Consider the following 24,503-nt stretch of genomic DNA (forward strand, 5'->3'; position numbering starts at 1 on the left):
GAATGTTGAGCTTTAAGCCAACTTTTTCACTCTCCACTTTCACTTTCATCAAGAGGCTTTTGAGTTCCTCTTCACTTTCTGCCATAAGGGTGGTGTCATCTGCATATCTGAGGTTATTGATATTTCTCCCGGCAATCTTGATTCCAGCTTGTGTTTCTTCCAGTCCAGCGTTTCTCATGATGTACTGGTTCCAAATAGGAAAAGGAGTACATCAAGGCTGTATATTGTCACCCTGTCTTTAATAGGCCTTCAATAAGTACCAGCTCTTGCCTTCCTCCTTCCATGACAAAGTAAGAGCAGAGGTGTTATGGATTCTCATATAATTTCCACCCAGCAGTGCCTTAATTAGGTCTGGGCTGCATGATAAGGTGCAGTGTGTTGGGAGGCAATTCGCTGCCTCTGCCTAATGTCAGAACTACCGTAAGTTAGGACCAGGGATAGACTAATGAGAACAGAGTAGTAGTCATCTAGAACATCACAGATTTCTCAATTGTTTGTTGACAGGTCCACAGGAGTTTTGCCCTCTTAAAACATTTATGCCTCAGCATAGTATTTATGAAATCTCTTTTTCTCCAGGGATTTTCTTGTAAGAAAATCATGTAAAAGACAGATAATTAGACATGACCAACTGTGGGAGTCAGAAACCACATCAATCTGAAATCACTAGTCCTTTTAGCCAAAGAACAGTAACTTTAAAATATTATTAATACAACAAACAAGAGTAAAAGTATTTGGAGATACAAACATACTTCTCAAACTTTTGTAACTTTTTGTACTTTTGGAAGGGTCATTCAAAACACAAAATATTTAGAAATGAGTACCATTCCATTGTGAGTGAAGAAATCATTGTTTATATACCAAAGTCATTAGGACCAAGAGAAAGATACAAGAGTCAGAGAAATACACACCATGACTGAAATCTTATATTCAAGGAGTCCTTTTTTTACAGGTTACAGATCAGGCATTTAAACACATTTCACCCAAAAGAAGACACAATCAGAACCTTCTCGTATCCTAGCCAACTGACTGCTCATGTCTGCATATTCATGACTTAAATGCTAATGGAACCTCAAACCAAATGCCCACAAGCTAGCACTGCTCACACATAGACACCAACCACAATGCCTGGCATTCCAGTTTAGGGCTGACAGCCCAGTGTGATGAAGGGAGAAGAGAGGAGAAACTAACAATATGTCAGTGAAAAGTCTTGAGTGACCCCCCATAGACCCAATCCCGCCCACTAGGCACTCTTGCATACTTTAAGCTCTTGTCCTTCCCAGTGAAAACAAAGTACATTTTCTCAGATACAAAAACATTTCACCTTGATGAAAGGAGAATAGTTGATACTTTTCTCTTTTTGGAAAAGGAATCTCTAAGTCCTTCAATGTTACCATAGGCAACTGAGACTTCAAAATCAAACCATATACGAATGTATGCATGCACACATACAGAGACAGACATAACAAGAGTGGAAATAAATTATGCAGACTTAAATTATATTTTTTTTTTTCAAAAAATCTTGATGGTAAGATAATTAAAGAGAAGAGTTAGTTTGGTAAAAATAGTATTAGTGTACTTGGAGCTAAGTGAAACAACACAGATATGATGCAGAGAAGGATTGAATCAGAAAAGCAACACTGCTTCTTAGCACTCACCTGTACAAGAGAAGTCATCCACACGAATGTACCCTGGGACACAGTCACAGCGATATAATCCGGGCAGGTTGACACATACAGTGTTGGCATGACAGTAATGCATCTTAGCTGCACACTCATCAATATCTGAAGAAGAAGAAAAAAAAAAGAAGCAATAACACAGTTAGATGAATGACTGAACTAGAATGTGATCATCTGACAATGAAATTAGAAAAGATGAATGCCCATGGAAGGTAAGAGAAAAAGCAAGATGCATTAGCACCAAAGCTTAAGCGCAAATTTCAGCTGGTGTAGCAGATTCCGTCTAAAGCCGAAAATCTTTCTAGAAAGATGCATGGTGGGACACAACAGTGAAGAACTCAAGAAGCTTGAAGACTGAATCTATTATTACTCTTTCACCAAAAAGGATGCTTCAATGTCCCAAATCAAGGAGTTCTGTGTCCAGGCATTGACACCAATGAATATTCATTAGTTGTCCACTGTACACAGTGTGGCTTTCATCAGAGAGATCAAGAGAATTCAGCCTCTCTCTGCTTGTTTTTCTTACTAATACTTGCTTTAATCCATCTGGTACAAAATGATTGTGGAGCCACTTTCTCCCATGTTGTACTATGAATATAGACAGCAACTGCTGTCTAATGAAAATGAATGTCTTTCATCGCTTGACCTGGAGATACATCCCATGTCACAGAATAATGGAATGATTCAACAAAAAAGATCTTTTTCTCTTTGGAATGGAGATCAGAGCATCACCTTCTGTCTCATAAAAAGTTCATGATAAGAATTAAGATAACCTACAACCATAAGCATAGAGTTTAGTCTTTTCTAGAGTTTATGTTTTAAAACATGGGTTTACATTTATTTTACTCAGACTGCTAATGTGTGATGGCCTGGGAGAGAGAAGAATAAAAACATTGTGGGAATCCAAAACAGCCAATACAAGCTCTAGCTCCAGTCTGGTTAACTACTAGCAGATGACCCTCATCATAATGGTTTCTTCTGAACCTACTGCTCTATATCTTTCAGTGTGCCATCTAATTTACCCACATACAATTCCGTGAGTGAAGTACAGCACTACCATCATTCTAAAGTCTAGACTGAGGCTTAGAGAAGTTAAATGTTTGGCATTAAGTCATCCTGTAAGAACACACTATATCCACAATTTGAAATCAAAAGTCTGACTCTTATTTACTATGATTTACCTCATGAAAGCACTCTGAAAATGATCACTAGTCAAATGTAGCATTACGACTAAGATAATCACTGAAATCCTAGTAATCTTCATGCACAGAAACTGCATTTCTGTGCACTGAAAACTCATTTATTTACTTTAAAAATAAATGTAGATGGATTTATTTCCTAAATAAAACACCCCAAAATAATATCAGATTCTTTTCAGTACTAAAGATCTGTTAACCTATACTTGAAAGTTAACTGAGGCTCTGAAAGAAGACAGTCAGCAAGACTTCCATAAATTTAAGAAACAAACATCAAAACTTAGTGAAAGAATTCAGGCAATCAATAATTCTACATGCACAGTATCATGAGCTTTCAAAACAAATAGCCAACAGGAATATAAAAATTGTATAATATATGAGTACATCAAGCTTGGGTGTGGAAGGGACTCTCCCAAAAATTTGGGATAGGATAGTAACTGCATGAAATCATTAGAGGTGCTTCAGATCTTTCTGGCACTCAAGGCAATAGAATTCTTAAATAAGTCGGTTCCTTACATCATTAAAGCATTTTGCTTTACAGAAGAATGAATATCATAAAAGTCAAGAGGAAAAGTGTTTCAAGAAAGGAATAATGGTTAGGTTTGTCACCTGATGCTGAAAAAGTTGAATAAGATAGAGACAGAATTAACGTTTTGATTTGGCAAGAAGTTCATTGTTGCCCTTGAGCTGTTAAGAGAAGTTTGGGGAAAGTGGAGTCAATTAAAGAAAGAAGGAAAGATGAAGGAGACAGAAAAACAAGGGAAACTTTTTGAGATATTTTGCCATCAAGAGAAGAAAAACTGTCGTAGCTCTAGGGAGACTCCATATTTAAAGACAGTCTTGTTTAAAGACCGTTCTGGAAAAGATCACAGAATGTTTACACACAGTTGGACATGATTCAACACTAGTGAAGAAAACTGACATTATAGAAGAGACAGCAGGGATTTCCCTGATGGTCCACTGGTTAAGACTTTGTCTTCCAATGCAGGGGGTGTAGGTTCAATCCCTGGTCAGGGAGGTAAGACCCCACATGCCTCAGAGCCAAAAAAATCAAAACATAAACAGACATAATATTGCAACAGACTCATTAAAGACAAAAAGAATGAGAGCAGATTTCTGCAGGAGTAAAGTCTTGGAGGAGACAAGAGGAGTTGAGTTCCAGTCCACAGATGGAGCAAGTCATTTTTACAACAAAAATGAAACTAACAGATAAGGGAATAAAGTTGGTATATTTGGTGGTGGAAAGAAGAAGTAATGTTCCTTTGCTTGTTTTTTAATTTTCTCAGTGAAATGAGAGAGTAACATCTGAGAATTAGGAGAAGAAGGTGGTACTAGATGTTTAAAGAGGGGGGGGAAGGTACGAAGTCATCATTTGGGGAAAGTGAAGTCGCTCAGTTGTGTCAGACTCTGTGACCCCATGGACAGTAGCCTACCAGGCTCCTTCGTCCATGAGATTTTCCAGGCAAGAATACTGGAGTGGGTTGCCATTTCCTTCTCCAGGAGATCTTCCCGACCCAGGGATTGAACCCAGGTCTCCCGCATTGTAGGCAGACAGTTTACCATCTGAGCCACCAGGGAAGTGGAAAGAAGGAAACCATTTACTAGAGAGTATAGTAGGTGGCTACAGAGGCACATGTGACCTGTGACCATAAATGCTAAGTGAGAGCAGTCAGTGTGGCCATGTGCTTCACTCCAGATGCACCCAGATACCTGGGGAAGGGGCAGGGTAGTGGGAAAGAGGTGTACCCAAAGATGAGTTTTTGAACAAACAGGATAGATTAAAATGAGAAACAAGGGAACTGATGTTGCAAGAAAAGAGCTGATGATCCTGAGATGCCAAGGAATCGCAGTTATTAAGGAAAGTGAGGACAAGAGGGAATTGAAATGCACTGCCCAGCTCAAAGCTAAAGAACTTGTTCCCCCAGCCGCTGGAAGTACTGCCTGCTACAAATTTTCAACTGTTAGCTTTTGAGGAAAACTGTCCTTGACTTATGTGAGCTGCCTCACCCTTAGTCACACCCCCACCCTGAGGACAACCTTCACTGAAGGATGGTTCTCCTTAACAGTAACTTAAGATAATTGTGAAAGATTATACCAGGTTCAGAGCACTCAGTGAGATTCAGCTAACCCCTCCCTCTGCGCAATTCTGTATCTTTCCCTTCCTCCATAGGCATTGCATCCCTATTAAGCTTCCTGCATGTCAGTCTCCATCTCAGAGTTTGCTTCCCAGGGAACCCTAACTTCAGTAGGACTCCTGAGGGAGGCAGAAATGATTCCAGTGTGAGTACTACAGTGTGTGAGCTGGAAAGGCAGAAGATGGAGTTACAGAGTGATGTGCTTGACACTAAGATGTCAAAGGTGATTTAGTTGTTGCTGATTACAAGATCTTTTATTTGACCATGTGAGAGTAGAAGAATAGATCATTGTAAGTGAGGGGTTGAGAGACCAAGAAAAGCCAGATATAAGAGGGGGCTGGTCTGCATTAGCACATCTCATCCAGTATATTACCAGATTTCCTCCTACTGAGCAAATAATTCAACTGTACTTTCTCATCCTCTTCCAAGCATGAATCTGACAAGCCTACCACCTTGAGGTAGAAAGATTAAGGGCCAGCATCAGATTTATCACATTTCCTTCTTCCTGTCTTGGAAATTATAGAAGCACAGAAATGGAAGCTCTTTCAGCCTGCGTCCCTGAGGAGCAGGTCACCAGACTAGCATGATGGACATGTTGCATGACCTAGAAATATGCTTTTGTTAATTTAAGCCATTGAGTCTACCCTATCCAGTACAGAGAATGACCATGAGAAGCACTGCAATGGAGATCATTAAATTTGATCTTGAAAGATGAACAGAAATTCAGCTTTGAGAATGGAGATGAGGAAACAGAAGGAAAACTGCAGAGCCTAAACTTTTTGTCTTTACAGAGTTATAAAGGGAGAGGACCATTTAGTCTGTACATTCAAAGAACACTAATTAGCCCTCTACTATGCTTTTAAAGGCAAAGTGATGAATAAAACACCATCATAGACCTCACAGCCTGGCAAGATACTGAGCGGAACTTAGGTGTTCTACCAATAATGTGAGATCATTTAACGGGGATTTGACCTAGTCTGAGAAGTTGAAAGATGGACTCTCTATAGAAGTGACTGTTCATCCAAGACCTGAAATAGCAATGAAACAGGTGAAGGGGAGAAAAATAACACACCAGATAGGGAAGAATGAACAGAATTCAGAGAAGGGAACTTTGCCTATTTGAAGACAAACTGGAAAGATGAGCTTGGGCCACCTCTGCTGGGTTCTGGAGGCCACATGAAGGAGCCTGGGCTTAAATCATGGTGGTGACAAAGTCCAATTTCTGTTTTTAAACTATAGCTCGGCTGCAGTGAAGAGAATAGATTGGAGCAGGGCAAGCTGAAGGCTAAATCACACTGGTATTTTACTCACAGAGATGCAGCTACAGTGATCTCATTCTATACTGCTAGGATGCCTAGCCATTTTTTAAGATGAGGAACTAGTCAGGACTTGCCTTAGAGGCAATGCAGTCTTCAGCCTATGGGCCACAGCTGCCAATCAGGCCACTGATGAGAATAAACGTTTCTCTGTTATGGACCCTTATCGGCTCCTCCCACAGAGAAACTCCTAGCTCATTTCCCTCAGGCCACTGCATAACTATTGAGAGGCAGCAGCCTCATCTGGATTTGAAGGAGTTATTCAGCCATAAAGAGTTTATTTTGACGCTAACAACCAAGCTACCACCTTGTTTCACAGGATGCCAAGCCCTGAACAGAAATATTTTCAAAAACCAGAAAGAGGATGTTAGGAAATCCCAGGGAGAATTTCCCACATAGGTTTATCCAGCCCTTGCTCTATGTGAGCCACTCCCACACCACAGCCCTGCTGCTCTGCTGATGTGTCACTGAGCTCGTTTCATTTTCAATTCATACCACTGGTAATTCCAGCCTTGGCATATTTCGATTTCCTGGTGAAAGTGAAAGTGTTCACTGATCAGTCATGTCCGACTCTTTGTGACCCCGTGGACTGTAGCCTGCCAGGCTCCTCTGTCCATAGAATTCTCCAAGCAAGACTATTAGAGTGGGTAGCCATTCCCTTCTCCAGGAGATCTTCCTGACCCAGAGACTGAACCGAAGGAAGGCCACAAAAAGAATAAAATAAGGCAGAAAATTTGACAAATGTACCAGAAAATTAAACTGTCACTACTTTATCTTTGTTGCTTATCTTCTATCATACAAACATCAGATATAAAAATCATTTCCTGGTAAAAACGGTAGGGAGACAAAGAAAGTAAAATGTTTAGAGGCATGGGTTGGGTCCCTTGAGACAAGAGGATGGAAGAAAGAAAAGAATTGACAACTCCCCTGGTTTCAGGATGGGGACAAGGGACAAGGAGAAACACATCTGCCTAAGAAAGACTGCCTCTCCAAACTCAGGGAAAGGCACAACCCTGCAGACAGTTTCAAGAGAACTCAAGAGTGCTCCACAAGCAAATCTGATTATACAGAGAATCAAAACACAATCAACGTCTTTAGAGAGCTGGGATATCTTGAGAAAATCCTAAGAATGAGCAAACAACTGAGATTTTTCAAAATGAGCCTAGGCCAAATGCTTTTTGTTCACAGACAAAAGATCCTAAAAGGTTATAAAATTACCAAATCAAGGAAAATAAACAAACAGAACTCCCCAATTAAAGAACGAACTGATACTCAGAGAGAGAAACTGAGTGAGCCCAAAGCAATGAGGGTTTTAAATATAAGCCTGAAAAGAAATCTGACCACAGCTCAGGTGGTGATGGAGTTTTGCCTAAAAAGCAGGTCCCTCTCGCAAGCAATGGTCCTTCCCACTCTGATATTTACCCAGAGCCAGGAGTCAAGATGGAGAAGGCAATGGCAACCCACTCCAGTACTCTTGCCTGGAAAATCCCATGGGCGGAGGAGCCTGGTAGGCTGCAGCGTGAAGAGTTGGACATGACTGAGTGACTTCACTTTCACTTTTCACTTTCATGCATTAGAGAGGGAAATGGCAACCCACTCCAGTGTTTTTGCCTGGAGAATCCCAGTGACGCGGGGGCCTGGTGGGCTGCCATCTATGGGGTCGCACAGAGTCGGACACGACTGAAGTGACTTAGCAGCAGTAGCAGCAGCAGGAGGCAAGAAGAAGCTATGTCTGAGACTGAACCTCAAAGGAGAAGTTGAACACACTCAAGGCCAGGCTCAACCTAAAGGTCTAGATCAGTCTAGCAAGATTTTCTAAGAACCACAGCTAAGTTAGCTACTGGAAGGTTGAATGGATCAAAATTCTAAAAATACATCATTAGGCACAGGATGATATGAAAATGAAAAGAGGCTAATAGTCCCTAACCTCATAAGGTAAACCTATGAACAGCCCCTGACACCTGGTTAATATTCAAAATCTGTCATTTCTACATATCAGAAACTATGTTAGGCACTCCACAGGTAGCACTGCAGCACCCCATTTATTCCATTTGACTCTTCCTATAGGAGATAGATATATGTATGTCATGATAAGGAACTGAGGCTCAGAGATTTTGAGATCACTTGTACAAAGCATAAAATTCGTAAGCGTAAAACCCTGGGTTTGAATCCACAGTCTCACTTCACATGTGGCATTGTTCTCCCTGATCCAGTTCTAGCTCTCTGTAAATTTTCGAGCCTATAACTGTGTTCGACATGCCTGGTGCTGCCATGAAATGTATGGAAACAGGCGGATCTCCAAATTGAATGTCATTGTGCATCATGTTCATGGCATTTGTTCTGTTTGATGCTCTCTGTTAAAATAGTAAAGCTGTACTCTGCATGACTATTCCTGTGGGTCTTTTAAATTAAACCCTAACTCTTTCAAACTTTAGACTCCAGTAACCCAGGACCCCAAAACAGGTGGTAGAATTCTGCTCTGAGCTGGAACCCTTGATACAACCTTAACTCAGGATGCTTAAAACTGCTGAAGGGCCCCCTCTAGGATTAGAAATAGTGACATAGGGGCCTGGATCTTCTATTAAATATTGTACGTCTCGAAACCCCACTGTGGTATATAGCAGTTCCAGTATAATGGGGCTCAAATTGTGATTTATTCTTCGAGATTGCTTGTCACCTTTGAAATATTAGCACTCATTTTCTGAGGTAATAAAAGTACCTGATTTATGTCCCTCCCCAGGAAAGTGAAGCAGTTTGTTTTTGTTTTAAAAAGGTATACTTACGGACTTTAAAATGAAATTTGATGTGACATAATGCCTCTTCACAAATCACCAGCCTCCATCTGTACAAGACTACTCAGAACAAACAGAGCTGAATTTGGCATCATCATCATCATTTAATTAGAGCGTCAGGCTTGGGTAGCAAAGATAGAAGCAAATGCAAAGAATTTTCTAAATAAAACAGTGTGATCTACTCAGATTTGCTGCCTAAGAATAGAAAAAGGCAACCCAGAGAGGGTTAGATGCAGTGGGTTGGGCAAGGGGGTCCACTTCCTATGAGCATTTAAAAATGAAACAGAGTGAAGAAAGAAAATCAATATTTATTGAGACTGGGTGAGTCTCATTTCATTATCCCCAGCCATCCAATGGCTTGGCATCAGAAATGACAGGGAGAGCACCTATGACATCATCCCGGGTCTCTGGGACTCCAGGAGCAAACTTGCTCCACTCTGTTGAACCACAGACACTAAATTGGCAGCCAAGAGTCAAGCCCTCTTCTTGCTCTTTCTATTAGTTAATTTTAGCACTGGGCACTTCTCTAGACATCAGTGTTTCCATTTATGAAATGACCAGTTGGACCAGAGAGCATCTAAAGACTTCCCCGATTCTAAAGTTATTGACACATTCAGGTGTTTCTGTCCTCACAATGCATCCTAAACCCCGTCTCCGAAACATTTTATTTTGGGCCACCCCTTTCCCTCCTGTTTCAATGAGCTTGAAAATGTTCCAGTTGCCTTTTCCAAGACACAAGTCCTGGAAAATACTAGTAAGATGACCTGAACCTTCACACGGCCCCTTGGTGCCTGTGTCAACTGAGTTGGCATGTCCCCAGAAAATGAAGAACAGCCATATCTAGTTACAGATATTCCAACAAAAGCACAGCTCTGGAAAAGCCCTCCGGGAACTAGTAAGATTACTTGCAGAGCAATTCTACCAGACTTTAATCTCCTGACTTTTCAGAAATCATGAGTTATGAAAACATGGTAGCACTGGCATTGATATGAGATCTATCAATATGCTCCCATCTGTGTCATACTGAATATTTTTTTCAAATGAGGGCCTACATGATCTCTGATTTGAACTTATAAAACTCCAGTGAAGCAGACAAGATATGAATTATTATGACCTTTTTCAGATGAGAAAATAAAGTCCTTGAAAAGAATTCTGACTTGCCCAAGGGTACACAGATAATCACTGAGCTGGTAACAGAATCAAGGCCTTCTAACTCTGGAATTAGTGTTTTATCCAGTGTTCCATGTAATTCTCTATAATTATTGTTTTCTTCCTAAAGCAAGAGTAGAGAAATGCCTGTAGAATATAGAAATATGAACCAAATGAAGAAGAAGCCAGGTAGAAGATATACGTAAAATGTAAAATATGTACATTATGTACACATGTAAAATATATGTAATATGTAAAATATATGTAATATGTAAAATATGTCCCATCCAAAAAAAAATAAGGTATATATTATATATCTTAAAATATTAATTAATCCTCTTCTTTCTCTCTCTCTCTCTCCTATCCCTGTCTCTATCAATCTCTTTCATTTGCCTACTTTCAAGAACAAAGAAATGGTTCTCTCTTACAAGGTAAAAAACACAGCACAAGACCAGTGTTACATGAAAAATGAGACTAAACCTCAATGGCAGAAAGACAATAGAAAGAATGTGAACTGTTATCTTCACTTTACAGAGGAGAAATAAGGGCCACAGGAATGGATAGTCAATTGTCTCAGGTCATATACCAATGGTACCTGGACTGCCAGGATGTGAATTCAGGCAGCATGGCTCCAAAGTCTACTCATCACTTTATAGTATCTCCTCCAGTGACTGTGGGCTAGATCTCTGATATTTCTAGAGAACTTACATTGTTGTTGTTATTCAGTTGCTAAGTCATATTCATGGGTCGCAAAGAGTCGGACACGACTGAGCGACTGAACTGACTGTATGACTGAAGTCACGTTCAACTCTTTGCAACCCCATGGACTGTACCATGCCTGGCTTCCCTGTCCTTCAGTATTTCCCAGAGTCTTCTCAAGCATTAATTTAACTTTTTAAAATAATGGCTCCATTTTTTTTTTTCAAATATTTTGAAGCAAGCAAAACACATCTGCCTATCAGATTCAACCCACAGATGCCTGTGTCTTGAAGCACATGATCACAAGTAGCTTGTGGGGGAGGTGGGGACATGACAGAGAGATGGGGGAGGAGGAGGAGAGAGTGAGAGAGGAGGTGAATGGAAGGAAGAATGGAAGGGGACAAGGAAGGAGAAAGGAGGACTAGGGAGGGGAAGTAAAGAGAATGTAGGAAGGCAAAGAAAAGAGGAAGTGAGAGGAGGGGAGGGAGGAGAAGGGAACGGAGGGGAGGGCAAGGGAAGTGAACAATAAGACAGTCTCAGGAGGTATCTAGATAACTTCTCTGAACTTAATTGTGTTCCCTGCACAAATTACTCATATGTTCATATACCAACCTCCACTGTGACAGCATTTGGAGATGGAGCCCTTGCAGAGAAAGTATGTTTAGATGAGGTCATGAAAGTGGTGCCCTCCTGATGAGATTAGTATCCCTTTAAGAAAAGATATGAAAAAGCAGGGATGGCATCACCAACTCAACGGACATGAACTTGGGTAAACTCCAGGAGATGGTGAGGGACAGGGAAGCCTGGCATGCAGCAGTCCATGGGGTCACAGAGAGTTGTACATGACTTGGCGACTGAACAACAACATGAAAAAGCATGCCCTCCTGCTCCAGCAGATGATGCCACAGGGAGAAGGCAGCCATCCGCAAGTCAGAAAGAGCCCTCGGCAGAACCCAACCCTGATCTCAGACTTCCAGCCTCCGGAACTGTGAATAAATTTCCATTGTTTAAGCCATCCAGTCAATGACATTTTGTTATGACAGCCCCCATGGACTGATAATTTAATAACCCTTTAAATATCTCTGTTGCCTGGTGAGATGAATTTTTACATCATCTTCTAAGATATGTGTCAAACAAACATGCTTCCTGCCAGATCAAATATTTGCATGTTAAAAATTCAAATACCCTTTTGGTCATCCCATGCACGGTAATGAACTCTTCTCATACAAGGTTAAATACATCATAAGCTAGAAGTTAGATCGTTGCATTTTCTGACATTTTAAAGGTGTTTTCCATATATACCTATGTCAGATATTTGCAAATTCATGCTAAGATGTTTTTTTCCCCTGCTGGGTTCAATTTCAGAATTAAATACTGTCATAAAGTAACACATCTCTTTGTGCCACAGGGAATCACAGCATACCAATTTTTAGCTGACATCAGAAAAACACTGTAAGATACCACTCCATGACTTTTTTCCCCAGCCTGCTATTTCTGACCTTCAAGAGGGTCAATAAAGTGATGCTGAGCATCTACAAGGAAAGAAGCACCCTGAAAGAAAAGTGATGAATTCAGTTTCAGCTGTAGGCTGTGCCCAGACTACCTGAATCTATCCATTTCTGAACCCTACACTTCAGCCAACAGTACCAACAAAACCAGGGAGTGCTTCCAAAAAGGTCTGAGGTGTCCTCAAGAGTTGTAAGCCAGCTATGGAAGCTATGAAGATCTTGTGCCTTCCCCACCATTGCTGTTGCTGTTGCTGCTGCTGCTGCTGCTAAGTCGCTTCAGTCATGTCTGACTCTGTGTGACCCCATAGACAGAAGCCCACCAGGCTCCCCTGTCCCTGGGATTCTCCAGGCAAGAACACTGGAGTGGGTTGCCATTTCCTTCTCCAATGCATGAAAGTGAAAAGTGAAAGTCAAGTCGCTCAGTCATGTCTGACTCTTGGTGACCCCATGGACTGCAGCCTACTCTGCTCCCTACCACTGGGAAAGGAAATTCCAGAGCTACTAAGAGACTGCTAGATTCCAGAGGCAGTCAAGATCCCAAAGCTCAGTGGGATGCAGTCCTTGTCTTCTGGCTTTTATGCTAAGTGAAAATAGCCAGACCACACAGAACCAGTCCCAATCCAGTGGAGAGGCAGTCACATGAACATGACTTACTCGAAGAAGAAGTGGCTAATTCCATCAAAAACGACCGAGGAAGAATTCACCAAAAATATATCTGTGATGAATCTTGAGAAGGCAAGAAGATGCCTTCATAAGTGCTGATGGCCTTCCCTTATCACTTTGATTTAACTGGGTGGCAATTCTTTTTCCCTCAGCTTTATGAGGACATAATTGATATATAACATTGTTTAAGGTATACAATGTGTAAATTTGATACACTTATCATTGCAAAATGATCACCACCACTGCCTTGGCTGACACCTCCTTTAGGCCACATAATTATCATTTTTTTGTGGACACAAGATTTAAAATCTATTTTCTTAGCAATTTCCAAATACATACTATTGTTAACTATAGTCACCATGCTGCACATTAGATCCCAAGAATTTATTCATCTTATAACTAAGAACTTAGTACTATTTATCGAAAGATGAATGAATAAAGATGTGAGTGTTCACACACACACACACACACACTCACACAGAGGAATATTGTTTAGCCATAGGCAGGAATTCCTACCATTTGTGACCACATGGATGAACTGTGGGAGTATTATGCTAAGTAAAATAAGTGCTTCTGTCTCAGACAGAGAGACAAATACCACATGTTACCACTTATATGTGGGATCTAAAAAAGCCAACCTCATAGAAATTGATAGAGTGGTGATTACCAGGGATGGCTGAAAATTGGGGGAAATGGAGATATTCTGGGCAACTGTTCTCTGCTTTACAAAGATAAAGGAAAGTCAGGTAAGAGTGAATGAAATGGAAGAGTGCAACACCACTAACAAAGCATCCTTTAGTTGCAACTAATCTCTCAATTACTGGCAGCATTTATTGATCATTACTCTGTGCCAAACATAGTTACCAAGCACTAGACATGTATAATCCATTTCATCCTCACAAGTACCATACAGATAGGTATATATTAATATTTTTTATTTTACAAAGACACACAAGGTTATTAGACAGCTAGAAGATGACCTCAGAGAATTTGAACCCCTGGTATCTATTCTACCGCTCTACAGGGTAACCTTAGCTTTCCCTTTCTCATCAAGATTATTCACTGTCCATGATTAATTAAATAGCAACTCCCTATAGTCACAATTGGTCAAATTGTTCATTCACTGCTTTTCCCATGCAGTCAAAATAAAGTGCAAAGGTTTTAGTCATTTAAAGATAAATGATTTGGTGCCCGAGGTTCAGATCTGATTCACTAGAGCATCAAGTTAACTAGTGATTAATTACCAGGCTCTGAATTCCACAAACAAACCAGAGACTGTGGATCTATGAGCAGGTCATTAATGCACACATTAATGAACATTTATGGAACTGGGGTTCCATAAAACCAGCTCCTTATAATGAACCAGCATCTGTGTAATGAATGAAAATCAGCTGAATGTCCTCAGGAAGAACAGCTTCTTTTCTGTGGACTTTCCCTCCTCGGAAGAGATTCCTTCAACGAAACAATATTTTTGAAATGAAACCAACATTATTCACCACTCCAAATTTTTATACATCAGACTGAATCCATTTTCTCTATATGAAACATGAACTAGGAAACCCAAAATGATAAAGTGTTTAAACTGGTTCTTAAAATCACCAAGTCCAGAACCCTATGAATTGTGATTGCTGAAAAACTACAAAAATAAACAGATGAGGAGAAAAGAGGGAAAAAACCCACAAAATAATGACTCATAATCCACTTTCTTCTGATAACACAATCCAAATGTACAATGAAAACACCATTCAAAAGAAAGGAAATGGAAGAGAATCAGATTTCCATACAGTGCACTGGTCTTGAACTATTTTTACTTTTTTAATTTTAAAAAAATTTATTTATTTTTAACAAGAGGATAATTGTTTTACATTATGTTAATTTCTACCATTTGAACTATTTTTAAATGGAAAAACCTTTAAAAAGTAATAACAGCTAACATTTTGAAAAAAACTAAGATTATGGCATCCGGTTCCATCATTTCATGGCAAATAGATGGAGAAACAATGGAAACAATGACAGATTTTATTTTCGTGGACTCCAAAATCACTGCAGATGGTGATTTCAACCATGAAATTAAAAGACACTTGTTTCTTGGAAGAAAAGTTATGACCAACCTAGACAGAATATTCACAAGCAGAGACATTACTTTGCCAACAAAGGTCCATCTAGTCAAACCTATGGTTTTTCCAGTGGTCATGTATGGATGTGAGAGTTTAGACCATAAAGAAAACTGAGCAGCAAAGAACTAATGGTTTTGAACTGTAGTTTTGGAGAAGATTCTTGAGAGTCCCTTGGACTGCAAGGAGATCCAGCCAGTCCATCCTAAAGGAAATCAGTCTGAATATTCATTGGAAGGACTGATGATGAAGCCGAAGCTCCAATCCTTTGGCCACCTAATGTGAAGAACTGACTCATTTGAAAAGACCCTGATGCTGGGAAAAATTGAGGGTAGGAGGATAAGGGGATGACAGATGATGAGATGGTTGGACGGCATGACCGACTCTATGGACACAAGTTTGAGCAAGCTCTGGGAGTTGAGGATGGACAGGGAAGCCTGACGTGCTGCAGTCCATGGTGTTGCAAAGAGTCAGACACGACTGAGCAATTGAACTAACCTGAACAATTTCTAAGTAGCAGGCACAGGCCTATGTTTATTAACTCATTGAATTCTTATAATAACCCTTTGAAGCAGGTTTTTCAGTATTTCCAAGTCAGCAGATGAGGAAACTGAGGGATGGAGGACTGAGCAACTTGCCCAAGGTCAGCCAGCAAGGAGTGGGCAGAGCTGGAACACAAGTCCAGGCAGCCCTGGCTCCCAAGGCAGTACTTTAACCTCCACACCCTCACTCTCAACCAGAGTGATTTCACTTACAAGGGGATGAAAAACTGGCTCTTGGCAGAGTGAAAAAAATCTTAGCTATTTTAAAAGTTCGTGATTCTCCAAAGGGCCACAGCACAGGAGCAGATATATAGTATATCTCTGGTATTAAATTTTCATGAGAAAATGATAAGGAAAAAATGTCTAAAAGACACCTTAGGGGGCTGACAATAAAAACACAGTGAACACACATTGCCCTATACTGAACTGTCTCCATTCAGGGATAACATCTAACTTAAAAGTTCAATATAAAAAACAGAATTAAACCCTACATCAAATTAAAAAGCTTCTGTACAGCAAAGGAAGCCTTCAACAAAATGAAAAGGCAATCTGCTGCACAGGAGAAAATATTTGCAAATCATAAAACAAATAAGGGCTTAATATGCAAAATATACAATAACTCATACAGTTCAATAAAGTCAAGAAATCTGATTTAAAAAAATAGATCTGAAGAGACATTTTTTCCAAAGAAGATATACAAATGGACAAGAGTTACATGAAAGGTACTCGACATCCCTAATCATCAGGTAAATGTGAATCAAAACCACACCGAGCGATCACCGCATGTGTGTCAGAAGGGATATCTTCCAAAACACAAGAGAAAACCAAGCAAACAAAAACGCGTGAAGAGAAGGAAGCCCTTCCCCGTTATTGATGGGAACGTAGATTGGTGCAGCCACTGTGGAAATCAGTATGAAGGTCCCTTTCAAAATTCAAACTAGAACTACCATATGACTCAGCAATTCCACTTCTGCGTATTTATCCAAAGGAAATAAAAACCACTGTCTCAGAAAGGTATACACATTCCTATGTTTATTGAAGCATTATTTACAACAGCCAAGACATGGAAACGAGTGTTCATCAATAGATACAAGGATAAAGAAAATGTGATACATACAAACACACACAGAGTAATATTATTCAGCTATAAAGAAGAAAGCTTTGCCCTATGTGACAACATGGATGGGGAACTTCAAAGGCATTATGCTAAATAAGTCAGACAGAGAAAGAAAATACCATATGATCTCACTTATATATGGAATCTGAAATAAAAATCCAAACTCATAGAACAGATCTTGCCAGAGGGGAAGGGATGGAAAAAAAGTGGGTAAAGAGGTCAGACTTCTGGTAATAAGACAAATTAAGTCTTGACGAAAAGTGCACAGCACAGTATAGTCAACACCCCTGTATTGCTATAAAGACAAGATTTAAGCAGACTTGCTACAGTAAAGAGGTGGATTAGGCATTGGTTGGGATGAAAAAGAAAAAGAACCGTCTACCTTTCAGCAGGGGTGAATAATGCTTCAATGAACTCTGGTGTACAAGTATCTGTTCAAGTATCTGGTTTCAACAACTTTAGGTAGGAATCTAGGAGAGGAACTGTGGGGCCATCTGGTAATTAGAAAAGACCCTGATGCTGGGAAAGACTCAAGGCAGGAGGAGAAGGGGACGACAGAGGATGAGATGGCTGGATGGCATCACTGACTCAATGGACATGAGCTTGAACAAGCTCTAGGAGTTGGTGATGGACAGGGAAGCCTGGCGTGCTGCAGTCCATGAGGTTGCAAAGAATCAGACACAACTGAACAATTGGTAATTTTATGCTGAGGTTTTTGAGGAACCAATGAACTGTTTTCCTGCACCAAACAGTTCTGGCTACACTGAGATGAGATGTTTACCAGGGGATGGGAGAAGAGAGGGAGGACAGAGTAGTCATGGCTTAATGGTTAGAGTTCTGCTGGGTGATGACAAAGTTTCGTAAGTGCATAGTAGTGATTGATGGTTGCACCACTTTGTGAATGCAATTCACACCATGAAATGTACACCCTAAAACGGTTAAAATGCCCAGTGTTATGGTCAAAGAAAATGTTAAAAAAAATTTAGCACAATTTGCAAAACAATGTAATTTTGTATGGTGTGGGAATATCAATAAAGCTATTTGAAAAAAAGGGGAAGAAGGACAATCCCAAACCTGTATTTCTCCTTCCTCAGGAGAGACAAAACCAGCTAAGCTCCTGAGCAGCTGAATGTCACAGAGCTAGAAAGAAAGCCATGTGGCTGATGTGAGTTGAAAGCCCAGCTTCACTACGGATGAGAGTTACTCTGCACAGTTACCGACGGTCTCTGAACTGGGCTTCCACATCTGAGGAGCAGAGTGTTCTCGTGCAGGTTTGGTGAGATGGCGTGAGTGATACACACATGCACCCTGTCCAGTGTCTTGGACCTTGATATCTTTGGCTGTCTCTTCTCACTTTTTTGGCTTCAAAGGCACATTCTTGACAGGCTGCCAGGTCTAGCTCTCCTCTCTAGCCAGCCTTGGCGGAATCCAAGCCGAAGGGAAGAGGCTCAAATCAGCGTCCTCTGCCTTCCAGTGGCTCCCCCATTAAACCAGCCAATGCTCCTTGACTTGTTCGTCCAACGATGAGAAGAGGCAGTCACGCCCTTCCTCCTGGCCCTGCAGCTCCCCACGCCCTATCACCACAGCAGGACTGTCACCCCCTGCTCAGGCTAACTCACTTTTCTTTTCCTCCTGAGAGCAGCTCCTGGGACTACACGATGGCATGGACAGTCAATCTGCTGGGGAGATGGTGGGGTGGGTGTGTGTGTGTGTGTGTGATGTAATGCCTTTTTCCAATAGACTGAAAAATTAAAATGTCTACGTTTAAATATTTTTAATTTTTTTTTAATCTCTGGCCATACCATGTGGCATATAGGGTCTTATTTCTTTGACCATGGATCAAACCTATGCCCCTTGTGGTGGAAGCATGGAGTCTTAATTAACCACTGACTGCCAGGGAAGTCCAAAAATTTGTAAGCTGAAAACTTCAGAACTTAAGACTTTTAAGTTGAAACCTCCTTTAAGAAGAGCAGATTGCTCACTAAATAAAAGGTTGATAACAAAGATGAATTGGTCTTCCTACCTTACAAAAATGAACTTAATCTTAGAAAAATAAAATTTAAATATTCATAATTTAATAATAACAACAGTATCTCTGTGAGGTTAAAAACATGCTGAAATCCCTCCTTTTAGATATACGTCTGTGTGTGCTTTGCTGCTTCAGTCATGTCTAACTCTTTGTGACCCTATGGACTGTAGACCTTCAGGCTCCTCTGTCCATGGGATTCTCCAGGCAAGAATACTGGAGTGGGTTGCCATGTTCTACTGCAAGGAATCTTCCCAACCCAGGGATCAAACCCACATCTCCTGCATTACAGGCGGATTCTTCACCTCTGAGCCACTAGGGAAGCCCTTATACATGAGATCTAATTCAAAGATATGCCTGAGAGTTGTAAACAAAGTTTAAAATTTTAAAATACAACCCCCTCCACAGAATAAAGAGAAAGGGGGATGGAGATGGAATTGGGAGGCACTGATTATGAAATGTGTATCTAAAAACATTTACTGAGGAGAAAAGCTGGAGGAAGAAAGAAGGCCAGAGCTCAATCAATGACAGACCCCTCCTCCTCGGGGTCTTACACACTGTAGTCACTGGGGCACCTAATTTAAGGTGACAATGCTTTTACGTGGTGGCTCAGATGGTAAAGAATCTGCCTGCAATGCAGGAGACCTGCGTTCAATCCCTGCGTCAGGAAGATTCCCCTGAAGAAGGGAATGGCAACTCACTCCAGTACTCTTGCCTGGAGAATTCCAGGGACAGAGGAGCCAGGCAGGCTACAATCCATGGGGTTGCAAAGAGTCGGACATGACTGAGTGACTTTCATTTTCACCAGGGCTCTCTAAAAAGACATTAAAAATGCCTAGTGGCTGGGAGGGAGATTCAAGAGGGAACAGACATATGTACACCTATGGTTAATTCATGTTGATACATGACAGAAATCAAACCAATATTGTAAAGCAATCATCAATCAATTAAAAATAAATTTAAAGAAAAAAAAATGACTACTGGTCTTTCCAAGAACTGCAGCCCTATTCCAGGTGGGCGGACAGGGTAGGGTGGGTGTTTTCTCTGTGGGTTCCTGAGGGTGAAAGTGCTTGCCTCTGCCCCAGTCCAGTCCTAGCGTGCTCAGTCTGCCTTCAGAAGCTCAAGGGCCAGGGACTCTGATGAGTGGTGTGGTGACAGGGGTGAGACCAGCTTGTGCAGGGTGTCCACAGTGAATAAGAGGGGACCAAAGCATAAACAAAGAAGGACGCTGAGGTTGAAGGCACTTTGAAGGAAATATGCCTGGAGCAGCCACAAGGAGGTCATGAGCAACTTTCTCCTGCAAAGGGTGGATATGAGCTATCATAAAAGAAATGTCCACACATTGATAAGGGAAAAGGTAAGAAAGGAAAGGACAGGAAACCCTGCCAGAAGGATTACCAAGAGGAAAGGCCCAGGATGTGAAGGAGATGCATCTGTGAAGCTGAATTCACAGAACTGAAAGGGCGTGTAGAAACCAAACAGAACTAAGGCAAGCAGGAGGAAGGTAAGCACAGGTCAGACAGGACAGGCCTTGCGCACCACACCTGGGGTCGGCACTTCAGTCCTGAATCAAGGGGACTAAGCTCTATGTGAAGACACAAGATACTGCTTGAGACAGGAATTTTTTGAGCAAAAAAGTTGACAATTTTTTATTTCATTCTTTTTTTTTTTAACTTTACAATATTGTATTGGTTTTGCCATATTACACATCTATTGAGAACGGTGATTATGGACTTAGTTCAGTGTTGTAGATCTGTAAATGAATAAGTAGAGCAACAGATTTATTAGTGTTTTAACATCGAGAATAACATGATCACTGATACATTTTTAAAAGATCATTCTGTGTCACTCAACCATAAAAACAAATTCAGTTGCTCAGATCTAGTGAGGTGGATGAACCTAGAGCCTGTTATACAGAGTGAAGTGAGTCAGAAAGAGAAAAACATATACCATATATTAACGCCTATGTATGGAATCTAGAAAAATGGCATTGATGAACCTATATACAGGGCAGGAATAGGAATGGAGACATGGAGAACAGACTTGCAGACACAGCTGGAGAAGGAGAGGGTGGGACTAATTGAGAGAGTAACATTGAAACATATACCTTACCACATATAAAACAGATAATTGATGGGAAGTTGCTGATTAAAGCAGGGAGTTCAATCCAGTACTCTGCGACAACACAGAGAGACGGGATGGGGTGGGTGGGTGGGAGGCCACAGAGGGAGGGGACATATGTATACTTATGGCTGATTCATGTTACACTATGGCAGAAACAAGCACAACATTGTAAAGCAATTATCCTCCAATTAAAAATAATTTAAAAAAAAGATCATTCTGGAAATGTGTAGAAGATGATGCTGGCAGGAGAACATCAATGATCATGTTAAGAACAGCACCAGGGATTTCCCTGGTGGTCCAGTGGTTGAGAATCTGCCTTCTAATGCAGGGGACACGGGTTCAATCCCTTTTGGGGGCAACTAAGCCCCAGCTCCAGAGTCTCTGAATCACAACTAGAGAGCCTGTGTGCTGCAGCAAAAGATCCCACAGCTGCAAGGAAGAAGTTGTGCGCTGCAACTAAGATCCAATGCAGCCAAATAAATAAACATTAAATATATACACTAAAAGAACAGCACACCTTTAGGACTGAGGGTAGAAGTCTGGCTGCAGTGGTTTGGTAAGTGGAGAAAGAATGTGTACAAGCTTGAGACTGAAAGATCAACCAGTCAGGAATAGGAGCTGATGGTTTTAGGGACAGAGCAGTTAAGAGATGGCAAAGTCAAGAGCGTAATGAAGTGGTATGGGAGCAAAGGTGATTGTGCTCCCAAAGATAAAGATCTTCAAGGCAAGTCTTTTCCCCAGAATGAGGACACAGGTCAGCATGGAGATGAAGCCGTAGCAGCTAGGTATCCAAGGCTTCCGTGAGTGAGGGGCAGTGGCTGGGAGATGTGTCACCAACGGCAGCTAGGAGTGAGAGCAGGTGTCAGGAGCAGATGGCTAGGGTTTCAAAATAGAAAAGGCTTTGTTATGGAGAAGAAAGAAGTGACTCTAGATGCAGCAAAGCTATCTTTGGAGAAGCTGATGTCACCGCTGGCCTCCAAGGCACACGAGGTACAAGAAAACACAGCCTATGCTTAGAGAGCTGTAGGAGGGCTGAATCCCCAAAGGAACTCCTGGAGGTGCAGCGATGGAAGGACGTCACTCTGTAAAGAGTTTGAGGATGTGGTAGGATGGGAGGAAAACACAGTGCGATTGGCCGGTGTGTGGGGGGGGGGGGCGGCGGAAAGGACAGACAGAAAGAAGAATCAGCTCAAAGGGCACAGACTAGGACTGGAAGGAGAGGACACGAGGACAACCAGCAGGAAGACCTGGCAGCTCCTGCGGTGGGTAAAGATGATGGAGATAGAGGTGGTGTGGCTACAGCAGCCCAGGGGATGCTCTCAGGCACTGCCAAAAGCCAGATGCATATGTTCAGCCACCAAGTACATCCTTTGCTGGGGACCAAATTAAATGCTAGGGAGTTCTTTGGGGCCAAGGGGGAGGCAAAAACTAGAGGTGACTGCATCATGACAGCTACACAAACCCCCAAGATGACACTACCTGGGTTGTGAAAGGCGACATTTGTGGGTTACAGGATAACCACCGCAGTTTATCATCTAGGTTCTGGAGCTGGGGCCCTGCTTTTGGTGGTGTGATGCTGTTGCTACTTTGAATGAGTTCATGAGAGAGGGCTATGGTCATATCTTCCCAAATCCAGTCAGCGGCTCCCTAGTGGCTGCTGAGTGGTTGTACTTAAAGTATGGACATCAATAAACTCTACACATCAGGCCCCCTGCTCCCCTGGTCCCTGAACCAACATTTAACATTGACCAGTACACCACTGCCCCCTTGCCCTTGCTCTCACAACTCATGAGAAACAAGATTCATGCCTCAGACTCCGAGGTGCCTCTTCTCTAGTCTGATCTCACCAGGCCACTCTCAAGAGAACCACCCGCCTGCCTACACTTCTATAGTGAGTCTTTTCTAGTTGTATCTTTGCTTTTAGTTACCCTCACATTAGACCTACTCCTGGGCCTCCCAGGTCCCAAACCTCCACACTGACTGCCCACCACCACGCTCTCCAGCTATCAGAGCTCTGCATGATAAATAGTAATGACAGACAAATAGATCTAAATGTAGACCTCCTTCTATATCTTGCTATGTGATCTTTCCTACAAAAGGATTATTTTATAGAAATAAACAAATTGGGCTGATTCTTAAGAATTGATTGAGTACATAAATTGCCTAGAGTTGTGCCTGAGATGCAGACGGGTCTTGGTTTTTTTCCCATTCTCTCTAGGAAGCTGACATCATCATCGTCGTTGTCATCATCATTATTATTGATGGGACACAGTACTTCTGTGTGCCAGAAATCTTCTCAGCTGCTCTTTACATTATTAACTCATTTAATTGTTGCTAGAACCATATCTTACTTCATTCCTGCTTCCCATGGATATTTCTAGTCTGCCTAACTTGTCAATAAAACCTAAAGTGCTACTGACCAAAACTCTGAACCAGAGTCTTAGTAACAGACTTGAACCAAGAGAGTGATAAAGCTATTCCATAAATATTATGGTTAAACAAGTAGAAACAAAACAAACCATCTCACCTTGGAATTTACAAGGCAACCTCTCAAGCTGTTCCCTTAACTTGGGATGTTCTGCTCACCAGTCCTATTACTTTTTAAAATTTGTATGCAATTTTTAAAAGTTATTTTCCATTCACAAAATATTAGCTCTATTCCCCATGCTGTACAGTACATCCAAAAGTTTGTGCATCCAACACCTGCCCCCACATACCATTAGCAAACAGATGTTCATCATACAGAGCCCGTCTCAAGTTTCACTCCACAAAACGACCTGCATCTCATTCTCTATGTTTCCACTGACTCCCCAGTGATGTCCTGTATATACTCCTGACTCAGGATCTACCCTGGTAGAAGAATCACTCTGTCTCCTCAACTTCCAGAAACTTAACTTTCGTAAATTTACATTATATTGTCATTATTCTGTATTATCTACTCCCTTTCTGCAATGGCTTTTTTTTCCAAACAGAGAAGTTATCTTAGGAACATTTCCATGTCCTTAAAACCTATGATACGCAGCAACTTTTATCAAATATGGGTGAAATAACATTTCAAAATAAGTGATGGATGACAAATAATTGGCTGAATGAATTGGCAGCAAAGAATAAGACCTATGATGAACATCTTAAATAACAAAATAAAATTCAGAATCAGACATAGGATCAGATAAGAACTGGTCTTATAACAATCACTTTTTCTACTGCCTAGCTTCTTAGTTGAACACTCATGGAAAACTTGTTTAAAACCTTTGCCCTCTAGGGACAGGATCAGTTCAAGATGGTGGCATCAGTTCAGTTCAGTTCAGTTGCTCAGTCATGTCCAACTCTTTGCGACCCCATGAACTGCAGCACGCCAGGCCTCCCTGTCCATCACCAACTCCTGGAGTTCACCCAGACTCACATCCATGGAGTCAGTGATGCCATCCAGCCATCTCATCCCTGTC

At 41.3% G+C, this 24,503-nt stretch overlaps 1 protein-coding gene across 1 annotated transcript in view; it reads right to left on the reverse strand.

Moving 5' to 3' along the window:
- Positions 1-24,503, reverse strand: part of NELL1 (NEL-like 1 (chicken)) — a 1,067,650-nt gene that overhangs the window by 537,276 nt on the left and 505,871 nt on the right. Inside the window, exon 13 of the mRNA XM_010858409.1 lies at positions 1,656-1,781. Within this exon, the coding sequence (XP_010856711.1) occupies positions 1,656-1,781 (126 nt within the window). The remainder of the gene's footprint in view (positions 1-1,655; positions 1,782-24,503) is intronic.

This window comes from Bison bison, unplaced genomic scaffold (assembly GCF_000754665.1).
Source record: "Bison bison bison isolate TAMUID 2011002044 unplaced genomic scaffold, Bison_UMD1.0 scf7180017864388, whole genome shotgun sequence".
NCBI lineage: Eukaryota > Metazoa > Chordata > Mammalia > Artiodactyla > Bovidae > Bison > Bison bison.